At 38.6% G+C, this 25357-nt stretch overlaps 1 protein-coding gene across 4 annotated transcripts in view; it reads left to right on the top strand.

The window, feature by feature from the left end:
- TRPM6 (transient receptor potential cation channel subfamily M member 6) overlaps positions 1-25357 on the top strand; it is a 154416-nt gene that overhangs the window by 88947 nt on the left and 40112 nt on the right. For 3 of the 4 annotated variants that reach the window (XM_055426893.2, XM_055426891.2, XM_055426892.2), the window contains exons 17-24: positions 208-436; positions 3114-3260; positions 7629-7775; positions 11725-11853; positions 12993-13244; positions 16602-16776; positions 16981-17095; positions 23016-23209. In XM_055426893.2, coding sequence (XP_055282868.2) covers positions 208-436; positions 3114-3260; positions 7629-7775; positions 11725-11853; positions 12993-13244; positions 16602-16776; positions 16981-17095; positions 23016-23209 — 1388 coding nt within the window. The remainder of the gene's footprint in view (positions 1-207; positions 437-3113; positions 3261-7628; positions 7776-11724; positions 11854-12992; positions 13245-16601; positions 16777-16980; positions 17096-23015; positions 23210-25357) is intronic. The other variant, XM_055426894.2, reaches the window with a different exon arrangement.

Here is a 25357-nt window from a genome sequence, read left to right as displayed (position 1 = left end):
CTCTTGGTGAAAACCCACTAGTTCTGTTCCTTCAAGAAAGGGAGAACAATCCATTTTCTGAGCAGCAGTCCCTTTTAAAGTAGCTTCTGCATTTTACTATTCCCTCTTTTCTCTTGGTCTTTTCTGAGTCTCATATGGAACCTTTCTGAACATTTCTGGGACTCTGGCCTGCCTTTATATTTACCGCTCACCGCTGTGTCATTGCAGACAGTTTGGCCAGCTTGCCCTGGATGTGTTGGAGAAGGCATTCAAACAGAATGAAAGAATGGCCATGAAACTGTTGACCTACGAACTCAAGAACTGGAGCAATTCTACCTGTTTGAAGCTGGCTGTTTCTGGAGGATTGAGGCCCTTTGTTTCACATACTTGTACCCAAATGCTACTAACTGATATGTGGATGGGGCGTCTGAAAATGAGGAAAAACTCTTGGTTAAAGGTATATCTACTTGTTTTATAGAGTTTAATGTTATTAATAGTTTAGTCTGGAGGTCTGTACTCTTTTCATTTGTCCCTTGTTCCAAAAGAGTACTTTCAGAAAAACCAATTATTAATATAATTTTTGATTCTCACAGATGAGCAGAGATCTTCACAGTGAAACCTCTGACAACTACTTTATCTCCCACTCCTATGGTTTCTTTTTAAAAATGGGCATAATTGTGCCATTGCAAAGGCATACTCATGAGAAAGTGGTTGGAAGTTAAAAGCATGTACAGACATAAGTAAGATTTCATTATGATTATTCACCACTGCCCCTGATAATTATAACAGAAGTAAATGAGGCTTTTTACTGAAAATTTTCACAGCTTAAGGATGCTAACCAATGATAAACTAAATAAAATTAGCAATTGGTTGTGCTCATCTAATGTAATGTTTCAGGAAATAAATGGCTATTTTGTAAAGCTGCCCTCAAACACATTTGTTCACACCACTGTATCCAAATTTTTGTATTTCATTATAGTGTAGCCTTATCTTTCATCTTGAATTAGAAATTAGAAACCCTTATTCCTGAGAACATAATAACTTTCTGCTCCTCGTATACTTTATTTTTATATTAACAAAGAGACTTAAGTGAAGTAAGACTAAATGTTTTGCCCCCAAACATGATGAGCTGACAAAGAAGACTGAATTAGCTACTTAAAATCTCTGACTTGCAGTAAACCATATTGTTCTCCATGCCTGGATCCTAATTTATCAGTGCTTGGCTTGTAAGTTTTGGGAACACTTCCATAAATAATTGTAAAATGACTAGTTCCAAGTGGATGAAGACTGGAGGAAGACCTTGTAGAGTTTTATGTGGAAAGGAAAGCTCATATAAATGCTTTTAGGGAATAGACTCCAAACCCTTCCTTGGAAATGGGATGTTGGTATCATTGAACATTGTTTCACGAGCTGATTGTTCTGCAATGGTCAATGGCAACAGAATGTGGAGCTTTTCAGGAAGTAGATTAGGACTTAATTAGTGCTGTATTATCATTGTATTTGATAACTATGATGTTTCCATACCTAGAAGATTGCATGTATTTTGGGTTCAACATCTGAAAAGAAAACAAAACACAGACAAACCAATCCCTGCCAGAACTGGGACAAGTCCAGAGAACTTCCACAGGAGATCAGGCTTTAAAACAAAACAACAAAAAGTAATTTCAGCATGAAAAAAAAAAAAAAAGAAATTGACAAGGGCATGACTTTAGTTTATTTAATCATGAATGGTATAGAGTCAGGGTAATCTTATTTTCATTCACTGAATCCCAGAATACTGGGGCTTAATTTTAGCTTGAAAGAGATAATGTTCACCAAGATGATTCTCACAGAATTGAGTAAATCCAAGCTCTTTACCCTGAAAGGCCATACAAGTTGAATAGACTATAAATAAATTCATGAATGATAGCAATAGAGTGAAAACTTTGGATGTCTAGAGTTATACCTTCTGTGGGTTTTACTGGCAGAGAAAATATATGTGTGATGGGAGATGGATGTAAACAGAGGGACTTGGTATGTTTTTACATTATTGATTTATAATATAAATAAATTTTAGAGTATTTTATGTGATAATAACTACTTAGTGGCTTTAAAGAATTATTCAAGCAATATGCTCATTGAAAAAGAAGACTTCTCAGTGCCCTGCCTCTAGTTTTCTTTTTCTAATTAGAGGATAATTGCTTTACAATGTTGTGGTGGTCTCTGCCACACGTTAATGCAAATCCCCTCCCTCTTAAAGCACCCCCTGCCGCCACCATGCCACTTCTCTAGGTCATCCCAGAGTGCCAGGTTGAGTTCCCTATGATTACAGCAGCTTCCTGCTAGTTGTTGTTGTTTAGTCGCTAAGTCGTGACTCTTTTACAACCCCATGGACTGCAGCCCTCTTGTCCTTGGGATTTCCAGGCAAGAATGGGTTGCTATTTCCTTCTCTAGGGGATCTTTCCGACTCAGGGTTTGAACCTGAGGATCCTGCATCACAGGCGGATTCTTTACTGCCTGAGCCACCAGGGACAGAGTGCTCCAAATTCAAGTTTGCTTTTTGGAACTGTCTGAATTCTTTTTTCTTTTTTAATTTATTTGTTTTAATTGGAGGCTAATCACTTTAGATTATTGTATTGGTTTTGCCATACATTGACATGAATCTGCCCCGGGTGTACATGTGTTCCCCATCTTGAACCCACCTCCCTCCCATCCCATCCCTTTGGTTCATCCCAGTACACCAGCCCCTTAATATTTTTAATCCACAGTTGGTTACATCTGTGGATGCAAAGCCCACATATATGATGGGCTGACTGAATTCCACTGTTAGGTTGTTCCACGTCAGCTATCCTTCTATAGATGGACTTTTATGCTCAGTTGCTTAGTTGGACATTTAGGTTGACACGAATTTTTGTGCCATTACAGATAGCCCTGCAATGAACATCCCTATACATATGCTTGGATTCATGAGTGTTTCTGAGGGAGACACTTCTGGTATTGGAATTCTTAAGTCAGAAAATATGTATACAATCAGGGTATCCACTTAATTGGGGATGGATCTGATATTTCCTATACACCCAAATCTTGACTTTATTTGGGTCATATGCGTGTCTTGTATAACCCTCAACTACCTGCTTTGTTCTCCTCTTTTGAAGATCATCATCAGTATTCTTTTCCCACCTGCCATTTTGACATTGGAGTTTAAAAGCAAAGCGGAGATGTCACATGTCCCACAGTCCCAGGACTTTACATGGTATAATGGTGACCAGGACACCAGCTCTCTCAAAGAAAGTTCTTGTCAGGTTAGTACGATATCATGGTGAACTAAGTTTTCATGACCTGAACTGCACACAAACATACCCAGACGCATAGCTTATTTATTACAAACTATTTAACAATTTTAATCATACTGTAGTATGGTCAGGTATACTATATATGATAGTTCTGGTTAACCTCCATATATGATTAAGCAAAATATCCTATTTCTGCTAAAATCAAAAACTCTATTATATCTAGGTAGCTGCTTAATATTTCATTTTCCTTTGTAACTAGTGGAACAAATAGACTTATTGTTTCTCAAAAGCTATAATAAGGGATGTCTCATAGCCTTCAAAGTATTTATAAAATGCTGGTTTAGAATTTGCTCTGATCTTCACTTGTGCTGTGAAGATCACTTTTGCTTGTGAACTTCATGCCGCAGTTTTTTTACCTGTTATATCCAATGAGTTTGGATAGTTTTACTTGAGTTCCCAAATGTGTACTCTTTCATGGGTAACTTGATCTGGTTCCCTAGCAACTCATCTTTGCTGAAGAGCCTCCAATATGCGGTCTGCACATCCATTTTTTGAATTTTATGTTTCAACTTGGATCATTGCTGATGAAGTTGCCATTTACTATGAGGTGTTCAGTTCAGTCACTCAGTTGTGTCCAACTCTTTGTGACCCCATGGACTGCAGCACGCCAGGCCTCCATGTCCATCACCAACTCCAGGAGTTTACTCAAACTCATGTCCATTGAGTCAGTGATGCCATCCAACCATCTCATCCTCTGTCGTCCCCTTCTCCTCATGCCTTCAGTCTTTCCCAGCATCAGGGTCTTTTCAAATGAATCAATTCTTCACATCAGGTGGCTAAAATGTTAGAGTTTCAGCTTCAGCTTCCAATGAATATTCAGGACTGATTTCCTTTAGGATGGAGTGGCTTGATCTTGCTGTTCAAGGGTCTCTCAAGAGTCTTCTCCAACACCACAGTTCAAAAGCATCAATTCTTCGGTGCTCAGCTTTCTTTGTAGTTCAACTCTCACATCCATACATGACTACTGGAAAAACCATACCTTTGACTAGATGGACTATGAAGTGTAGTAAACATCTTTTCTGGTACTTAATATTTCAGTGAGGCATCTTTAGGTAGTATCTTGTCTGATGGGCTTTTGTACTTATGAGGTATTTGTTATAATGTTGAAAACATCTTTGATAAATGTTAAATGAAAAAGAATTAATTATAGTTTGTATGGTTGGCATCTGTTGTGATTGGTTGAGCATCCGTTCTGGTTGATAATGCCAGATCAGTTAACCAGATTAGTTATTAAATATTTTGACTATCATGACTCTTTGGATATATGTGTTCCTATTCTATTCTTCCTTCCTTCCCTTCCCTTCTTTTCTAAGCCTGATAGTTCTGTTTCGGGTTCTCAGAGTACAAGATGGCAGGTACATTCTAACCTTTACAGTATGTGTGAGAAATTCTCTGTTGCAAAACTGGGCTTTGCAAGTTGTCGTAATTGTGATTGTACTGGTTAGATTATATGTTTACTAAGTTTAGACCGTTTCCTTTTTTTTTTTTTAAGGAACGAAAAGAAATGTAGTGCTGGCCTAACCTTATTAGAAATAGAAGGCAATCTTTATATGTGAGACATTCACATATACATGTTTGATTTTATATGGTCTCAAGCTAACAATACAGCCTTCTTTCACATTTTTCCTCATTGGGAGTTCTATTTCATGCCTTATGGCTGCAAAATCTTTCTCTCTGATAAGAGCACATGGCCAAGAACTATCTTTAAACCAGGTCACATTTTAAGAAACTTCACTCTGAATCACCCTAACTGGAGAGCATGTCATCATCTCCTCAAATCCTGGTGGAAATATTCACTCTTGAACAATCTTTCCAACACAGGTGTTTTTCCAGCACTCTGCTTTCCAGCCACAACTCTTGGCAGATGATCTTGTGTATTTTATTTGTATCATAATCAGATACAACATCAAGAACTTCATATACATGCCATGGTATTTGGTCTTTGAATTCAGCCCAGAGATAGGCTCAATTAGTGTTTTTTAAAATAATTTTATTTATTTTGGCTGTGCTTGGTCTTCATTGATGTGTGGGCTTTTCTCTAGTTTCGGCAAGTGGGAGCTACTCTCTTGTTGTAGAGGATGGGCTCTAGGATACAGGGGCTTCAGTAATTGTGGCACACGGTTTATTTGTTCCACAGCACGTGGGATCTTCCTGGATCAGGGATTGAACCTGTGTCTCCTGCGTTGGCAGGTGGATTCTTTACCATTGAGCTACCAGTCAGTTCAGTTCAGTTCAGTCGCTCAGTCGTGTCCAACTCTTTGCGAACCCATGAATCACAGCACGCCAGGCCTCCCTGTCCATCACCAACTCCCGGAACTCACTCAAACACATGTCCATCAAGTCGGTGATGCCATCCAGCCATCTCATTCTCTGTTGTCCCCGTCTCCTCCCACCCCCAATCCCTCCCAGCATCAGACTATTTTCCAGTGAGTCCAACTTGTCACATGAGGTGGCGAGTTTCAGCTTTAGCATTAGTCCTTCCAATGAACACCCAGGATTGAGCTCCTCTAGAATGGACTGGTTGGATCTCCTTGCAGTCCAAGGGACTCTCAAGTGTCTTCTCCAGCACCACAGTTCAAAAGCATCAATTCTTCGGCGCTCAGCTTTCTTCACAGTCCAACTCTCACATCCATACATGACCACGGGAAAAACCATAGCCTTGACTAGACGGACCTTTGTTGGCAAAGTAATGTCTCTGTTTTTCAATATGCTATCTAGGTTGGTCATAACTTTCCTTCCAAGGAGTAAGCGTCTTTTAATTTCCTGGCTGCAATCAGCATCTGCAGTGATTTTGGAGCCCAAAAAATAAAGTCTGACACTGTTTCCACTGTTTCCCCATCTATTTCCCATGAAGTGATGGGACCAGATGCCAGGGAAGCCCTCAATTAATGTTTTATAATATAATAATAAGAGAAGTTATTTAACAACAAGGTCACTACTTAAATAGCTTTCTGGAGTCTTTCTGAAGTGGTACTGATGTCATTAAAATCACAGTATATGATGACTTTTAAAATCAGTTCTAAGCCACAGTTCTAAGCCATTTTAACTCTAGACTGGTTTAACTCTGTTAGTAACTGGCTTATTTCCTGTACTTCTAAATCACATCTCTGATTCCACTGTTCAAAGTTACATGAATGACAGAACTATCAATCAGGCCCTGAGAAAACCCATCTAGAGGCCTGAGGCCTCAAAATTTAAATTTTCTTGCTATTACATGGATAATTAAGGCAAAACTTGATTCATTCCTTGGCTTGGGAATTCTTGGTAATCATGCAGGTCTGGTGTTCGAGAGACATCTTTTGTGGATAGGTTGAAGAAATAGGCTAGTCTGAGAGGCACCATAGAACATTCCTTTCTTTTCATTTAATATGACTTTCATAATATTACAAAAGTGATACATTTCCTGTTAAAAGATTAAAATCACACAGACATCTATGAAGTAGGATGATACCTCTTTTGCTTTTCTTTCATCATCCCTAAGTTTCCTCTTCTCAAAAGTAACCAATTGCAAGTGCTTTTCTCTTTCTCTTTTTTTTTTTTTCCTAATGGCTCTTCTGAGCAGATACCTCTGTTAATCACATTCATGCAACCACTTCCTTGTCACACAGATACTCATTTCTCACCACCTACAACTGTTAACCCCTTTAGGCTGACCCATAACTTTTGAGAAACTGATGAAAAATGCTTTCCCTAGAAAATGCATGTATAACACAAATGCGTACATATAATTGCAGCAGGTGCAAAGAACTCCAGAAGCTCAGAGAGTTCATGAACTTCAGGTAAAGAACCTCTGTTATTAATGAGTGGAAAAGCTGTCAAAGTCAGAATTCTTAAACTAACACTGAGCCTGACTTCCATGTGACTTGGGAAAGATGTATCACCATTCTCTATTCATTTTGTCCTCCTTTTGTATGGAAACTATTCTATTCTCTACTTAATTGATTTCACAAGGACTTTATTTATATAAATATCCTTAGGTTCCAAAATTACTGATAAAGGAGATTAAAAAGAACTGGAAGAGGGACCATTTTAAAATGCTTGGAACTACTCTTAGTTTGACTAAATTTGATTATGGGAGACTCAACTTGCTTTTCAGAAATGCCCTGTTCTCTTTACCCTGTCAAAGATTGATAAAATACATGTAGTTTGTCTTCTGTTCAAGACTAAGATTGTAATTTGGCAGGCGGGTGACCAATTAATTTCTAATATATTTATTATATTTATATATTTATGAGATATATAATATTTTAGATATTTTAAAATGTTAGTAATTTAGTTAAGGCTCTGATAATAAATAATTATTTGTTCATTTTACAGAAAGACCGTGATTTGGAAAGGGGACCTGACGAGAAAACAGATGAAAGTCAGCACTTTGATTTAAAGAGTGAGCCCCAAACCCTTCCTTGGACCAGGAAAGTCTATGAGTTCTACAGTGCTCCAATTGTCAAGTTTTGGTTTTATACGGTTGGTCTCATTTAAAAAATTATATGTAGTATTTAGGATGGTTAATTGCTAATGATAATGTTGATAGTGATATGCCTGATTTACCAACTTGTAATAAAAATGTGGTTTAGAAAAAGTGGGAGGCCTGGCAAAGGAGGTAGGAAAGAAGATTGGAGGGAGGTAAGAAAAGGTGAGGGCAGGTCTTTCCTACTTTTGGGAGTGAAGGCACAAGCATTTTTTTCCTCTGAGTGCTTACAGTTAGCACAGCTGGAACTAAGCATTTAAAACTATGGAACAATAAAATGAATAATAGTGGTTGTAGAATTAAGTGATGGGAGTGGATTCATTTCCCATCTTGGGCAAAAATGTCAGTAGTTGAATTGATTTTTTTCTTTGTAGGAATGTTGTGTAATATAGACTAAAAATGCAAGTTTTTGTTGTTGTTGTTGTCTTCAGTAGCAAATACTTATAAATATATGGAGAACAACACACATTTTAGAAGAATTGTATCAAATACTAAATCTGTCATGGATGGAGAGATAGTGCAAGCAATAACTATACACTAAATATATTGAGTGCTTTTTACATTTATTTAATAGTATTTATTTTTCTAATCCTTCAGTTCAGTCGCTTAGTCGTGTCCGACTCTTTGTGACCCCATGAACCACAACACGCCAGGCCTCCCTGTCCATCACCAACTCCTGGAGTCCACCCAAATCCATGTTCATCGAGTTGGTGATGCCATCCAACCATCTCATCCTCTGTTGTCCCCTTCTCCTCCTGCCTTCAATCTTTCCCAGCATCAGGGTCTTTTCAAATGAGTTAGCTCTTTGCATCAGGTGGCCAAAGTACTGGAGTTTCAGCTTCAACATCAGTCCTTCCAGTGAACACCCAGGACTGCTCTCCTTTAGGATGGACTGGTTGGATCTCCTTGCAGTCCAAGGGACTCTCAAGAGTCTTCTCCAACACCACAGTTCAAAAGCATCAATTTTTCGGCGATCAGCTTTCTTTACAGTCCAATTCTCACATCCATACATGACCACTGGAAAAACCATAGCATTGACTAGATGGACCTTTGTTGGCAAAGTAATGTCTCTGCTTTTTAATATGCTGTCTAGGTTGGTCATAACTTTCCTTCCAAGGAGTAAGCATCTTTTAATTTCATTGCTGCAGTCACTGTCTGCAGTGATTTTGGATCCCAGAAAAATGAAGTCAGCCACTGTTTCCACTGTTTCCCCATCTATCTGCCATGAAGTGATGGGACGGATGCCATGGTCTTAGTTTTCTGAATGTTGAGCATTAAGCCAACTTTTTCACTCTCCTCTTTCACTTTCATCAAGAGGCTTTTTAGTTCTTCTTCACCTGCCATAAGTGTGGTGTCATCTGCATATCTGAGGTTATTGATATTTCTCCCGGCAATCTTGATTCCAGCTTGTGCTTCTTCCAGCCCAGTGTTTCTCATGATGTACTCTGCATGTAAGTTAAATAAGCAGGGTGACAGTATATAGCCTTGACGTACTCCTTTTCCTATTTGGAACCAGTCTGTTGTTCTATGTCCAGTTCTAACTGTTGCTTCCTGACCTGTATACAGGTTTCTCAAGAGGCAGGTCAGGTGGTCTGGTATTCCGATCTCTTTCAGAATTTTCTATAGTTTATTGTGATCCACACAGTCAAAGGCTTTGGCATAGTCAATGAAGCAGAAATAGATGTTTTTCTGGAACTCTCTTGCTTTCTCCATGATCCAGCGGATGTTGGCAATTTGATCTCTGGTGCCTCTGCCTTTTCTAAAACCAGCTGGAACATCTGGAAGTTCATAGTTCATGTATTGCTGAAGCCTGGTTTGGAGAATTTTGAGGATGACTTTACTAGCGTGTGAGATGAGTGCAATTGTGTGGTAATTTGAGCATTCTTTGACATTGCCTTTCTTTGGGATTCTAATGCTTATCTATAGTTAAATTGGTTATGGTCAAGGTTGTATATTTCTAAAACATTTGAAGTCATTATAAGAGGATATTTATGTAAATGTGTTATATTTCAAAATATTTCCTTGCCCATCCACACACTTGTTTCATATACTTATTGAATAAGTACATAGATCAAAATAAATTTTATGTTTTCAAAAAGAAAATCTTCATTCAGATGATTCAGGTTTTACCATTTTTGTGAATATGCAACAAAATCCTAGAGACTCTGATAGTAGAATCAAGAGAATTTAACCAACCCAGGGATCAAACCCAGGTCTTCTGCATTGCAGGTGGATAATTTACCAGCTGAGCCACCAGGGAAGCCCAACCATTGTCACATCACTGGGTAGAGTATTCAAGTGTTTCTTTCCTTAGAAAATTCCAGCTTAGAGACAGGAGCAAACTAAGCAAATGGAACAACAACAACAATAATGATGATGAAAACAGCTAAGAAAAAGAACAAACTAGCCAACTATATACCCACCACAATGAACTGTATTAGCTGTGAGCACAGGCATTTTAGTCATGGCCGTTACATTGCTAGGTTATGGTTGGTGTGCTTTATTAAAGCAGTGTCTTGTTGTAAATGCTATGATGAAAAAGCAAAAATATAAACATTTTTGGATATCTTTTTAAAACTTGGAAAGAAATAAAAGAGAAATAATACCACCAATATCTACAGTGTTTTGGTGTCTGGCCAGCATGAAACCAATGATAACGATGTAAAAAACATCTGCTTGACAGTACAAGTTTATTTAAATTGTGTCCCTACGGGATCATCAAACATATTAAAACTATGAAATACAGATCTAGAGAAGTATAGAATTTACTTAACTTTCTTATATGCTTCTCTATTAAGTTTCTTAACTCATAGACAGTGGTAAAAGCCATTATGCCTGCCTGAAATACCACCTATTGTATATGCCAATATGGTATAGACAAAGGTGATTTCAGCCATTCTCTATGCAGAACTAAGCTTAGAAGACTTATCAAACTTAGGTAGAGCTCAAAAAGATTTGATAAATAAGGATTCAGTTTAAAATAATATGATTCTCATGAGAATGAACACACACACACACACTGGCACTTTTCTCTCTTTTGATCTGGGATTTGTAATATGTGTTTATCAGCTAGCACTGTGCATCATCTCTGAAGATACTTGAAGGGCTGCATTGTCTCATGCCTTGTTGGTGATTGAGAAATTGGTAAAGCCTGTCTGACTGGCAACTTAGTAATATGTGTCACATTTTAAAATGTGTGTAGCTATTCTACTTCTGGAAATTGTAAGACAGAGAATGTTAGATAAGATCACAAAGCTGTTAATCACCATTTATCTATGTGTATGTGTTTACGTTAATTCTTGGAAGAGACTGGAAATCTAGGTTTAATATACATACTGCTTAAACATACATTTCTTGATTGTCTATCATGTGTTAGGCTGAGTGCTTAAGTGCTATAGATAAAAATGTCAACAGTCTTTAATTACAAAGATTCACAATCAGATAATACTTTTCTATCAACGAGGATATTTTAATCACCATAAAATAAAATTCTCAGCAGTAATAAACATCACAACTTACTATATTTGAAAACAGTCTCCTGCCAATACTGCTCCTTTGGCATCCTTAGGACACACGTTTTCTGTTTAAATGGAGGAGAAGGAGTGCGATTCCCTCTTGGCTTGTTGTTAGCCTGACTGTGTCCATGCCAGAGTGTGCAGGGTTCTGAAAATTCTGATCAGGAGCCAACAAGATGAGACAGTGCCCACTTCAATGCATTTGAGAACAGTGCTCTTCCTTCCTTCCACAGAATCATAGAATAGAGAACTGTGGATTCTTGTGCCTTCCTTGATATTAGGTCATCAATAATCAGAAGGTGGTCCCAGTTATATTTCCCTGTTATTATGTTGAAGTCCATGTGATTTCTGTTGAGTTGGGTCCATGTGTGCTTGGTATCCTCCACTATGACTCTCACTCATGACCAGGGAATGCATGTCCCCCTCACAGATGGTGTACTTGGCATTCCTTATGCTGTTCACTTACACCGTGTTGGTGGAGATGCAGCCCCAGCCCAGCATGCAAGAGTGGCTCGTTATTATCTACATCTTCACCAATGCCATTGAGAAAGTCAGGGAGGTGAGTTACCCTTTCTCCCTTTGCCTTCTGTGCATCTTTGCTAGAGGTGTTCATCAGTCACAGAGTGATAGTGTCTAGTTGTTATTAGACCCTCCGACTGTTAGATTTCCCATCCCCAGAGTGGTTTTTTTTAATAAGATTGATTTTTGTATAGTCTAACATTACTTACATATTATCGGTTTCATGTCACATAGTGGCTAAAGTTGTGCAGTGGAAAAGAATTCATGTATAGCCTTTGAAAGTTCCTACTAAACATCCCTCTGGGGCAAGTAGTCCAAAAAACAAAACAAAACAAACTTTTTATTTTTAATTTATAGTGAGTAACTTAAAAAAGGAATGAATATTCCCATGCAGTTGTAATGTAATCACACATAGTATAACTTAGACTGTTTTAGAATTACTGTGTATGTAGCTCTCCCTTTGCGCATTTGTGCATATTGAGATTGTCCTAGAGCTATTATGACCAATACTGTATGTTATGTAGATATAGTCTTAGTAATTATATTTATGTTGCTTGCTAGTTACTATTGTGGAGTTTATAGATGGTAGAAAACAATTCAGCAGAAAAATGTTATCTAAATTTTACCATTCTTTTTAATGCCTCAGGAAAAATGGGTTTACTGTTTGACATTTCAATTTGTCTGACATTCTGTTGCAGGGGTAATTTCTTGTAACAGTGAGTTCTAATGTCATGTTCAATTTGCTAACTGTTCAGCAATAGTGGGGCCAGATTATAGGATTCTTTCATTTCTTTGCACTAGGCTATTCTTCATGAAATGGCATTGCAGCTATATTACATTGCAATGTAGAGTTTTAAAATTATCTCAGTGTTTCCCTGTGTTAGTTTTAGGATTGATCAAATCTAGAAAAAACTTTTCTTTCTTCCTTTCTTTTTTAAATTTCTGGTTGGGTTTTTAAATAGTTGACCAGCATTAACAGTCACATTAAGCTGTATTTATAGAATTGTTTAGATAATTCATTCCCCAAGGATAACTTACATCTCCAAAGCTGCCTTAAGATCTAAGGTTTGGCAGGATTCAATTCCTCTGTAAATGAACAGTTGAAGTATTGAAGATCATATTGATGAGACTCTTGAGTTATAACCCATTCTTTCTTTCTTTCTTTCTGTCATGTTTTAGGTCTGTATTTCAGAACCTGGGAAGTTTACTCAAAAGGTGAAGGTATGGATTAGCGAGTACTGGAACCTAATGGAAACTGTGGCTATTGGCCTGTTTTTGGTGGGATTTGGCTTTCGGTGGGGTGACCCACCTTTCTACACAGCGGGAAGACTGATTTACTGCATCAACATCATATTCTGGTTCTCACGGCTCCTGGACTTCTTTGCTGTGAATCAACATGCAGGTCCTTATGTGACCATGATTGCAAAAATGGTGAGCACTGTCTGTTGTATAACCTGGTGTTCTTTTAACAGTTCTACCTGATTTCATGGTTCATATTCAATAGTATTATAACTTTTAAAATTATTTAAAGAAGTACACACTTCATCACCACGTATTGTATAACTTAAATTCATATTTAACAAGTGTCCTTGGATAGCATATTGGATAGTTGACTGTGATACTCATCTTATCGTTTTGGTTCAGGCCAGATGATGGGGGATTGAGTCGTATTTGTCTCTGAGCACAATAAGCTGAAAACCTGATTTGTCTTGTCTCTCCACCCCTAGCCAATTCTTCAATAGTGATTACTATGGGCCACACCCTGTTCTAAGTACTTTGTATATATTAACTCATTTAATCTTAAAAACAATTTTAAGAGATGGGTACTAGAATCCACATTTTACATTCAGGGAAATGGAGTTTAAGTAAATTTCCCAAAGGAGTAAGCTAGGGAGCCAGGATTCAAATCTGGACCACCTGGCTCTGTCTGCCATCTGAGTTCACTGTTCACTTGTATAAGCCCTGTCCAACTGACTTTGCACAGGACTTAAGAAGGACAGCATCTCAAGATCTTCTTTGCTTTTTCTTCTAGAATACTATCAGGGAAGGGATAAGCTCTTGCAAAGGAAGAGTTGTGTTGAGATAGAAGAAGAGGACAGTAAAGGGAGACCCTCCAGGATACTGAAGATAGATTTTTGTTACTTTAGACTTTTTTTTAGACCAGCAGTATTTTCTCTGGTCTTGGTGACATTGGTATTAACTTGGTAATGTATGTTGAGGTAACCAATGTATCCCAGTGACTCAGTACAAGTTTATTTCTTCCTAATGTAAAGATTGATGGGTGCTCATGGAGGCGGGCCTCTATCCAGTGACTGAGGGTTCTTGAATCCTTCCTTCTTGGGGCATACCCATGTCATTATGTGGCTTCTGAGGTTTCCTATGACAGGGAATGGAGAAGGATGGAGAAAATTCCATGGAGGAGCAGACTTTTAAAGGGATGGAGCAGCTTTTAACTGCTCTGAAAGGGAAGTGAGTCAAATGATTATTATTCTACAGCCCGTTGTCCAGAACAGGTCATGTGGCTCCTGCCTCTTGGAAGGGAAGCTAATAGGAAATTCATGGTGTCAGTTTCTGCCACAGTGAACAAGTAGATTGATCTGATGTATTAATACATTTAGTAATAGAAATGAATTATTTGAAAGAGCCTTTAAAAATTATAGTACATGTGTATGGTACATGTATATATTGTATGTGTTCTCAAGCAGTCCTCCATTGTGCATTAAAACAATCAGGCTTACTTTGTTTTTTAAACTTTTTATTTTGTATTGGGGTATAGCCGATTGACAAACATTGTTGTCAGAGCTTCAGGTGAACAGTGAAAGGATTCAGCCATACATATACATATATCCATTTCTCCCAAACTACCCCCTATTCAGGCTGCCACGTAACGTTGAGCAGAATTCCCTGTGGTATACAATAGGTCCTGTTGGTTATCCATTTAAAATATAGCATTGTGTACATGTCCATCCCAAACTCTGTAACTCTCTCTCCCCACCTTCCTTCCCCCTGGTAACCATTTCATTCTCTAAGTCTGTGAGTCTCTTTCTGTTTTATGATGAGTTCATTTGTTTTTAGAATCATTTCTTTTTAGAGTCCACATATAAGGGATGTCAGATGATCTTTCTCCTTCTCTGTCTGATCTACTTCACTCAGCATGACAACTTCTAGGTCTATACATGTTGCTGTAAATGGCATTATTTCATTCTTTTTAATGGCCGAGTAATATTCCACTGTACAGATGCACCACATCTTCTACCATTCCTCTGTCACTGGACATTTATGTTGCTTCTTGTTGCTATTGCTGTTTAGTCATTAAGTCATGTCCAGTTGTTTGTGACTACCAGGCTCCTCTGTCCATGGCTTCTCCAGGCAAGAATACTGGAGTGGGTTGCCATTTCCTTCTCCAGGGGATCTTCCCAACCCAGGGATTGAACCCATGTCTCCTGCTTGGGAGGCAGATTCTTTACCACTGAGCCACCTAGGAATCCCCAAGGTTGCTTCCATGTCTTGGCTATTGTAAACTGTGCTGCAATGAACATTGGGTTGCGTCTGTCCTTTCAGATCATGTTTTTCTCCAGATACATGCTCAGGAGTGTGATTGCAGGGTCATATTGAAGCTCTGTTTTTAGTTTTTTAAAAAACCTGCATCCTATTCCCCATAGTGGCTGTACGAATTTGCATTCCCACCAACATTGTAGGTGGGTTGAATCAGGCTTATTTTTACTGCAAAGACTAACTGAGAGTTAATGAACCACTGGATTTAACAAACATCATTTTATAGTTGCTTTTACATCTTTTTATCCCCCCCCCCCACTTAAATTCTTCAGTTTGCTAAGTAGCCTGGAATTACTCAGCAGATTCTTGGCATGATCAATTTTCTCAGACTCTAAATACTGCTGAAGATAATCCTGGGAATAAGGAGCCATTTTAGTAACTTGAATTACCCTAATTTTTTTCTTTTTGTAATCTCTGATAAAAAGTTAGATATTAGCCAATCAAAAGCTATTCATATTTCATCACTTCTTAAAAAAAGCATAGATTCTCTACTGTTAGTATATTTAACTTATTCCATAGGCTACCTGAAACACACATTGTGCAGAGAAAACAAGATGTTTTAGACAAAGGAAATCCAGTTGTTCATGGACTAGGTATTTTGGTCAATGACTAGACAGTCTTATTATTGGCAGGTATAATTATGATGACTCCAGGTATTTTATCTGTTTTGAATTTCTAATCTATGCTAAAATTCTGGCTGTGCCATTTTTTTTTTTTAACTTTTTATTTTGTACTGGGGCTCAGATGGTAAAGAATCTGCCTGCAATGTGGGAGACCTGGATTCAATCCCTGGGTTGGAAAGATCCCCTGGAAAAGGGCATTGCTACCCACTCCAGTATTCTTGCCTGGAGATTTCCATGGACAGAGGAGCCTGGTGGGCTACAGTCCATGGGGTCACAAAGAGTCAAGACACAACTGAGTGACTAACACTTTCACTTTCGTTGGGGTATAGCTGATTAACAATGTTGTGATAGTTTCAGATGGACAGCAGAATGATTCAGAAATACATATACATGTGTCCATTCTCTCCCAAACCCCACTCCCAGCCAGGCTGCCACATTTCATTGAGCAGAGTTCCATGGGATATGCGGTGGGTCCTTGTTGGTTATCCAATTTAAATATAGCAGTGTGTACATGACCATCCCAAACTCCCTAACTATCTCTTCCTGCTAGCAACCATAAGTTCACTTTCTAAGTCTCTGAGTTTGTTTCTGTGCCATGCTTTTTTTGTAGACAGCAAACATGTTCTACATTGTGATCATCATGGCCATCGTCCTACTGAGCTTTGGAGTGGCACGCAAAGCCATCCTTTCACCAAAGGAGCCCCCATCCTGGTCCCTTGCCCGAGATATCGTATTTGAGCCATACTGGATGATATATGGAGAAGTCTATGCTTCAGAGATAGATGGTATGTAAAGCATTCCACCACTCTGTGGAAATCAAACCCTTGTAGACACTCAGAGTTGAAAAGAACTCTGGAAAACAGCCATCTGAATCTTAAAAATGTCAAGAGTTTGTGGTATTCCACCAAGTCAGTGTGCTAAATATTTGTCCATGGTCATAGGACTGTGATTCACCTTGTCTCTCATTCTCTTAAATTCTTTCTTTGCAGTTTGTTCAAGCCAGCCGTCCTGCCCTCCTGGTTCTTTTCTTACTCCATTCCTGCAAGCTGTCTACCTCTTCGTGCAATATATCATCATGGTGAACCTGTTGATTGCTTTCTTCAAGTAGGTTATTTTAATCAAATATGGTTATTTTGTATCAATCAAAATGGGTGAAGTATTTTGAAAGATTTACATGTAACCCTTGTTTTAATGCATATCATGCTTTATTACTGTGGTTTTATGGTTTTAAAAATGTGGGCATGGGACTACTGGTAGGAAGGTAGGGGAATGTGAGAAGAAAAAAACAATGGACTGTAATAAAAGCAGAATTAAAAGAGATCATACACTATAATTAAGCAATAATTTGGAATCATGGAGAATAGCAATTGATGAGTTGAAAGTTGACTAGAGAGTCCTTGGTAACTTCCCTTCATCGGCTCTCATTATATTTCATTCTCTGTTTTCTTCAATATCACTTCACTTCTTCTCAGTCTTCTTTTCCTGGTTCATCATCTTCTCTCCAACCTTTTAACATTGGGATTTGTCCCTGGGCCCAGACCTTTTGTTTATGCTTTGTTTGGTGATCTCTTTCAGTTTCCTGTATATATGTTCTATATCTTGATAAACTCCAGTGTGTATCTTCAGCCTACATCTCTTTCTTGAACTCCAGTTCTATAGGTCCAGCTGCCCTGTTCCATTGCCAGTCAGATGTATAATAGATTTCTGAGCTTTTAAATGTCCAAACTCTTGATTTCCCCTCTTTCCCAATATACACTTATTCTTCTTATAGTTTTTCCCACGTCTTTAAAGAAGATCACACATTTCTGTCAAAGCTTCATCTTTTTTTGTCATTCAGGCCAAAACCCTTGGCCTTCTTATTGCCTCTCATATTTCTAGGTTTAGATTGTCAGAAATACCTTTGACTCTGCCTTCAAATAGATCCTCAGTCCAACCACCTGTCACTACCTCACTGCTACCAGCACAAAGCCTCCTAATTATTTGACCCTATTTCTGTCTTTGACCCTATATTCTTTTCTCAACACTGTAGCCCTAATGACATTTACCAGCCCTAAGGATGTTAGTTAAATTGCAGCTGCCCTTTCCTTCCATCATCTCCTTGGCATGCCTGGTCCTCCTTACTCTTCTTTCTTTATCCTACTCAGTTATATCTACAAATATATTTTATAATTGATTTATATATTATTTTTGCCCCCATTTATCTCGTTCTGGAATACAGGCTTCACAAGAACAAGTTTGCTTTTGGGTTTTCTTTTTTCCTTTTTTGCCTATGAATTTATCCCAAGCATTGAAAAGAGTTTAATGGATGAAAGAAATCAAGTGACATCATGGGAAGGAACTAGTTTTTTCTGAATGCCTCCTTTATGCCAGGCATATCTTACTGAAAAGAGAAAGGGAAATCAATGCATAGAAGCTAAGTAAAGAAAATTGAGGAGATAAGGCTGAAAGCAGATAAAATAAATAAAAACACAGGCAAAAAACAACTGTTGTTACACATGTATCAGGAAAATCTTATTAGTTATTATAAGATTATACGATAGTTGTCATCTCTCTTTAGTCTCACCATTTTATGAACTTGCAACATTTGCTGGTGTTTAATTATTATAGCTTTTATTCTGACATTTCAAATAAGATCAGTGGGTATGAGATTTTTGTTTCTCAAAAATAGCAGGTGTCAAAAGAGAGGTTGAAAAATCCTCCCACAGGCCAATCTTGTCACTGCGATGAATACACCAAGAACCACACAAGCTTCTTCTTGTTCAGTTGCTAAGTCGTGTCCCACTCTTTGCAACCGCATGGACTGCAGCATGCCAGTCCATGTTCTTCCCTGTCCTTCACTATCTCCCAGAGTTTGCTCAAACTCATGTCCATTGAGTCTATTATGACATCCAACCATCTCACCTGCTGTTGCCCCCTTCTCTTGTCTTCGATCTTGATCTTTCCCAGTTATCAGGCTCTTTTACAGTGAGTTGGCTCTCTGCATCAGGTGCCCGAGGTACTGGAGCTTCAGCTTCAGTATTGGTCCTTCCAATGAACATTAAGAGTTGATTTCCTTTAGGATTTTCATCCAAATTGAGTGACCCCAGATCTGACTACTAATTCAAAAGCCCCTTTCCAGAGTCTGTAATAGTTACGAAGAACCTGACAAACACTATGAAGATCGCTACCTGCTGGTAGACATGTTGTTGTTGCACTTGGATTGGGAGTAGCATGGAACCTTCAGTTCAGTTCAGTCGCTCAGTCGTGACTGACTCTTTGCGACCCCATGAATCACAGCACGCCAGGCCTCCCTGTCCATCACCAACTCCCGGAACTCACTTAAACTCATGTCCATTAAGTCGGTGATGCCATTCAGCCATCTCATTCTCTGTCGTCCCCTTCTTCTCCCACCTCCAATCCTTCCCAGCATCAGAGTCTTTTCCAGTGAGTCAACTCTTCACATGAGGTGGCCAAAGTATTGGAGTTTCAGCTTTAGCATCAGTCCTTCCAATGAACACTGAGGATCGATCTCCTTCAGAATAGACTGGTTGGATCTCCTTGCAGTCCAAGGGACTCTCAAGAGTCTTCTCCAACACCACAGTTCAAAAGCATCAATTCTTCAGCAATCAGCTTTCTTCACAGTCCAACTCTCACATCCATACATGACCACGGGAAAAACCATAGCCTTGACTAGACGGACCTTTGTTGGCAAAGTAATGTCTCTGCTTTTTAATATATTATCTAGGTTGGTCATAACTTTCCTTCCAAGGAGTAAGCGTCTTTTAATTTCCTGGCTGCAATCAGCATCTGCAGTGATTTTGGAGCCCCCCAAAATAAAGTCTGACACTGTTTCCACAGTTTCTCCATCTATTTCCCATAAAGTGATGGGACCAGATGCCATGATCTTTGTTTCTGAACGTTGAGCTTCAAGCCAACCTTTTCACTCTTCTCTTTCACTTTCATCAAGAGGCTTTTCGTTCCTCTTCACTTTCTGCCATAAGGGTGGTGTCATCTGCATATCTGAGGTTATTGATATTTCTCCCGGCAATCTTGATTCCAGCTTGTGCTTCTTCTAGCCCAGCGTTCCTCATGATGTTCTCTGCATATAAGTTAAATAAGCAGGGTGACAATATACAACCTTGATGTACTCGTTTTCCTATTTGGAACCAGTCTGTTGTTCCATGTCCAGTTCTAACTGTTGCTTCCTGACCTGCATACAGGTTTCTCAAGAGGCAGGTCAGGTGGTCTGGTATGCCCATTTCTTTCAGAATGTTCCACAGTTTATTGTGATCCACAAGTCAAAGGCTTTGGCATAGTCAATGAAGCAGAAATAGATGTTTTTCTGGAACTCTCTTGTTTTCTCCATGATCCAGCGGATGTTGGCAATTTGATCTCTGGTGCCTCTGCCTTTTCTAAAACCAGCTTGAACATCTGGAAGTTCACGGTTCACATATTGCTGAAGCCTGGCTTGGAGAATTTTGAGCATGACTTTACTAGCGTGTGAGATGAGTGCAATTGTGCGGTAGTTTGAGCATTCTTTGGCATTGCATGGAACCTTGGTCATCCTCAAACTTGATTGTGCAAGAGAATTGCTTGGAGGACTTACTGAGACAGGGATGGCTAATTTGGTCATTCTGGGGTGAGTGAGTAAGTGAAAGTCACTCAATATTCAGCTCTTTGCAAGCCCATGGACTGTAGCCTGCCAGGCTCCTCTTTTCCTGGAATTCTTCAGGCAAGAATACAGGAGTAGGAAGCTGTTCCCTCATCCAGGGGATCTTCCTAACCCAGGGATCGAACCCAGGTCTCCTGCATTGCAGGCAGATTCTTTAGTGTCTGAGCCCCATTCTTGGGTAGGGCCCAAGAATTTGTATCTCTGACAGGTTCTCAGGTGATGCAAGCGCTGTCGGCTCAGTGACTGCACTTTAAGAATTGCCGTTAAATCCAGTCGTCAGTGCTTCCTTCCTCTGTCTTATGTAATCTGAAATTTCCCCTCTCCTTTTTCATCTCTTTTTTTAAATCTCACTAAGTGTCATGCGGGATCTTAGTTCCAGGACCAGCACCCTGTGCAGTGGCAGCATGGAGTCTTAACTACTCCATGCTGGGAAGTCCCTCCCCATTCTTCAATCCTAAGCTGTTTATCTCCGGGATAGTTTGAGTTTCTTCTCTTTACCATTCCTGCAGTTTAGGGTTACTTGCATTTTTATTTGTCAAATTTCTCTGCCCTTCTTAAGTGCTTCTCTGCCATCTTTCTCTAAAGAAATAAATTCTATATTAGCCTAAGCAAAATATTAAGATAGATATTTTATTGTGCCCTCCCCACCCATATCATATTATAGACTGCCTCTTGAGAAACCTGTATACAGGTCAGGAAGCAACAGTTAGAACTGGACGTGGAACAAGACTGGTTCCAAATAGGAAAAGGAATATGTCAAGGCTGTATATTGTCACCCTGCTTATTTAACTTATATGCAGAGTACATCATGAGAAACACTGGGCTGGAAGAAGCACAAGCTGGAATCAAGATTGCTGGGAGAAATATCAATAACCTCAGATATGCAGATGATACCACCCTTATGGCAGAAAGTGAAGAAAAACCAAAGAGCCTCTTGATGAAAGTGAAAGAGGAGAGTGAAAAAGTTGTCTTAAAGCTCAACATTCAGAAAACTAAGATAATGGCAACTGGTCCCATCACTTCATGGCAGATAGATGGGGAAACAGTGGAAACAGTGGCTGACTTCATTTTTATGGGCCCCAAAATCACTGCAGATGGTAATTGCAGCCATGAAATTAAAAGACGCTTGCTCCTTGGAAGGAAAGTTATGACCAACCTAGACAGCATATTAAAAAGCAGAGACATTACTTTGTCAACAAAGGTTTGTCTAGTCAAGGCTATGGTTTTTCCAGTGGTCATGTATGGATGTGAGAGTTGGACTACAAAGAAAGCTGATCACCAAAGAATTGATGTTTTTGAACTGTGGTGTTGGAGAAGACTCTTGAGAGTCCCTTGGACTGCAAGGAGATCCAACCAGTCCATCCTAAAGGAGATCAGTCCTGAGTGTTCATTGGAAGGACTGATGTTGAAGCTGAAAATCCAGTACTTTGGCCACCTGATAGGAAGAGCTGACTCACTTGAAAAGACCCTGATGCTGGTAGGGATTGGGGGCAGGAGGAGAAGGGGACGATAGAGGATGAGATGGTTGGATGGCATCATTGACTCAAGGGACATGGGTTTGGGTGGACTCCGGGAGTTGGTGATGGACAGGGAGGCCTGGCGTTCTGCGGTTCATGGGGTTGCAAAGAGTTGGACACGACTGAATAACTGAACTGAACTGAAAGTTATATAGTTAAGAATGACATGTTGCTTGAGAATGGGTACCACTCATGACAACTTCATCACAAGCTCTATAATATCAACACATTTTTCTGCACTATTTGTATATTATAATTGATATAATAAAGGGAAAAAAATCCAAAGTAGCCTACCAATATGGAGTTACTTTTATTATAAAGTTAATGTAAATAATTGATCTAGCTTCTAAATCAAAGTTCTGCTTATTGGTTTCTTTTAGGATGAATTGATTTTTATTGCCTGCCTCATCTTTTACTTTTTTTTTTTATTTGAATGTTTTAGCTAGGGTTATTCTAGCACTTCTCAAATTTGATAATTAGGAGAATCTCTTCATAAGATTGATAATATAGAGGAACATAAAAACTATTTATCATTAAGGACGACTTATGGATTGAAAAGGTCTTATGTGAAAAGAGATAGTGAATCTGTTCATTGTATTTAAAATGTTAGCATTTTCTTCTCTCTGATTGTAGTTTCTACCTTTTGCATATTCTGATTAGCATATTTTATTGTAGAGGGTGATAAATGTGTGTTGTTTGGGGAAGAAGAATCATAAATGCAATGGATATTATTTTTATTGGCTAACTACTGGTGACAGGTGAACCAATCATAAGCTGGAAAATAAAGCAGTAATCTAACTGTCATGTTTCAGGATTCTGTATTAAAACACTGTCCCTCTTTTACTGCAACTTACAGTAACGTTTACATAGATCTGAAATCCATTTCAAATAACCTGTGGAAATACAATCGCTATCGTTACATCATGACCTACCATGAGAAGCCTTGGCTGCCCCCACCGTTTATCCTGCTGAGTCACATTGGTCTCCTGCTTCGCCATCTTTGCCAGCACCAAGCTCCAAATGACCAAGAAGAGGGTGACGTTGGATTAAGTAAGTTTTTAATTGGTGGCACAGGAGAAAGAGAGTAAAGAGCAGAGATCCAAGGTGAAGACACCTGGAACATTGTCGATTAAATTCAGGGCACAGGTTGGAAGGCTCTGGGAGTTAAAAGACTATCAGTTGGGAACCTGGGTCTAAGGAAATACATTGATCTCATTATGTAGTTATAGTATCTTTTGCTAAGAGTAATTAATAGTTTGAAAGAAAGAAATGGGTTGGCACAGAATCTCTGCTTGGATTTGTAAAGGCTTTTTGTCACCTGGAAAACCTGTATTTTCTCTGCTTACCTGAGAAGTCATCAGAATAGCTCCTAGAGAGTAGTAGTCCCAGTGACCCATACTTATTCCTTGTTGATAAGGATGGAATCCAAGTTGAAAGAATACAGGTCTTGTGGATTAAAGGAAATAGATAAACCAGACTTTGTCTAACTTATTCACTAGAGTCAAGGTTCTCTGGTTCTCTGATTTACTAAATGTGGAGGTCATTCTCTATAGATGTCTCATGTTTTCAGGAATTTCAACACAGGACGCAGAAACGTGGATTCTCTCTCTTTTTGGCAAAGCTTAACTGGACACATTTTGAGATTTTTTTCCTAGTTCATTTTGCTTTTCCATATCTTGACAGCACAATATGACTGTCATACTAATCGTCATAAGAGAAATTCATTCTTGTGGTTTACAGATCTTTTGTAGTTCCTCTAGGCCTGTTGGTTCTAGGCCCGTTTCTAGAGAATTCCTAGATATAGAGGAAAAGGCATAAATCCACAATCCTTTATCTCAATTCCTAAATACAAAATATATCTGAAAATGGAAAGTCTTTTTCTTCTTAAGTTAGAGAAAGACTCATTTGGATAGAAGAGGCTAATGGGACTAATGTAAGCCACTTATCCACTTTATCCCTTGTAGTAAGAATACTCATTGATTTTGCTTCAGAAATAATGTGTTTAATTTCAGAGTACTGCTCTAGCCCCAGTTATGGATTTTACTTCATATATGGCATATGCATTATATTCCAAAACTAGAAAAGTAAACTTCTGAATTCTGAAACAGACTTGTTCCAAGAGTTTCAGATATGGAATTATGGACTATTTGTACATTTTGGTGAGCCCTTAACAGGTGTTATCACAAGATTGATAGGGTGACATGCTTTGCTCCTGCTGGTGATTGACTCTGTGAAGTATTTTTCTCTTCTTGAACCACTATACTGATTTATTTTTCTTTTCCATTTCTTTCCCTCAAGAGATTCAGCCTTTATAAGGAAGTCAAAGCACAACTGAAGTTAATTTAAAGGCTTATAATTATATTATAATTTTTCAGCTTCTAATAGAGTGCCATCCCAGAACAATTGTAACAGGAGAGTGTGAACCACTTGAGAGATCCTGGAATTAACTAGGATTTGGCCAGATTTTATAGCACCATAACAAAGAACCCTTTCCTGAGCTTACCTTGCTATGAAATTATAGGGTGATTCTGGTATAAAGCTTGAGGAAATATTCTGATGGGTAGAGGTGCACTCACCCTGAGTTTTAGGAAATTCTAAATTTTTGTGAGATTGCTTTCGATCCTCTGTATTCAGGATCAGGATGTTTGCACACGGGGTAGCAGTGCCACCTGGTGGACAGTTGCAAGAAAATGTCACATACCGCGGGCTGTACCTATCGCTATTGCTGGAATTGCTCTGGGGATTGTTTGCTCTCAGGAATCCACAGAAGGTTCAAATTACACAATTCTAAAGTTCCTTACTCATACAAGATTCTTTAATGCAAACAAAAATTTAGAGCTGAGTGGGGATGGGGGGATACTGGATTTTTTTTTTTTTGGTACCTGAAAAATTCTTCCATATTGTAAAAATCAGAAAACCTTGTGAACATGTTTTGTGGCTGAATATTTTCTTTTAATTGTCCTCTAAAATTAATATTTTTATTAATTTGCATTTTAAATAAATTCTAGAACCTTTGAATTTCTAATTAATTCTGGAGAACTTTAATGGTTCTTTCTTGTTTTTTCTTTTTTTCCCCCTAATTTAGGTGAAATGATTGAAGGAAGAAAACATTCCAATTTTACCCTTTTTGCAACAGCATTTTTATATTTAACAAGTATTAGAAACTAGCTTAAAAGATAATGTTTTTTCTGTTAGGTA

The sequence above is a fragment of the Moschus berezovskii genome, chromosome 7, assembly GCF_049115385.1.
Source record: "Moschus berezovskii isolate FMDL1 chromosome 7, NW_MosBer_1.0, whole genome shotgun sequence".
Taxonomy (NCBI): Eukaryota; Metazoa; Chordata; class Mammalia; order Artiodactyla; family Moschidae; genus Moschus; species Moschus berezovskii.
The sequence above is the reverse complement of the archived record's forward strand: the minus strand, read 5'-3'. Positions and strand labels throughout refer to the sequence as shown.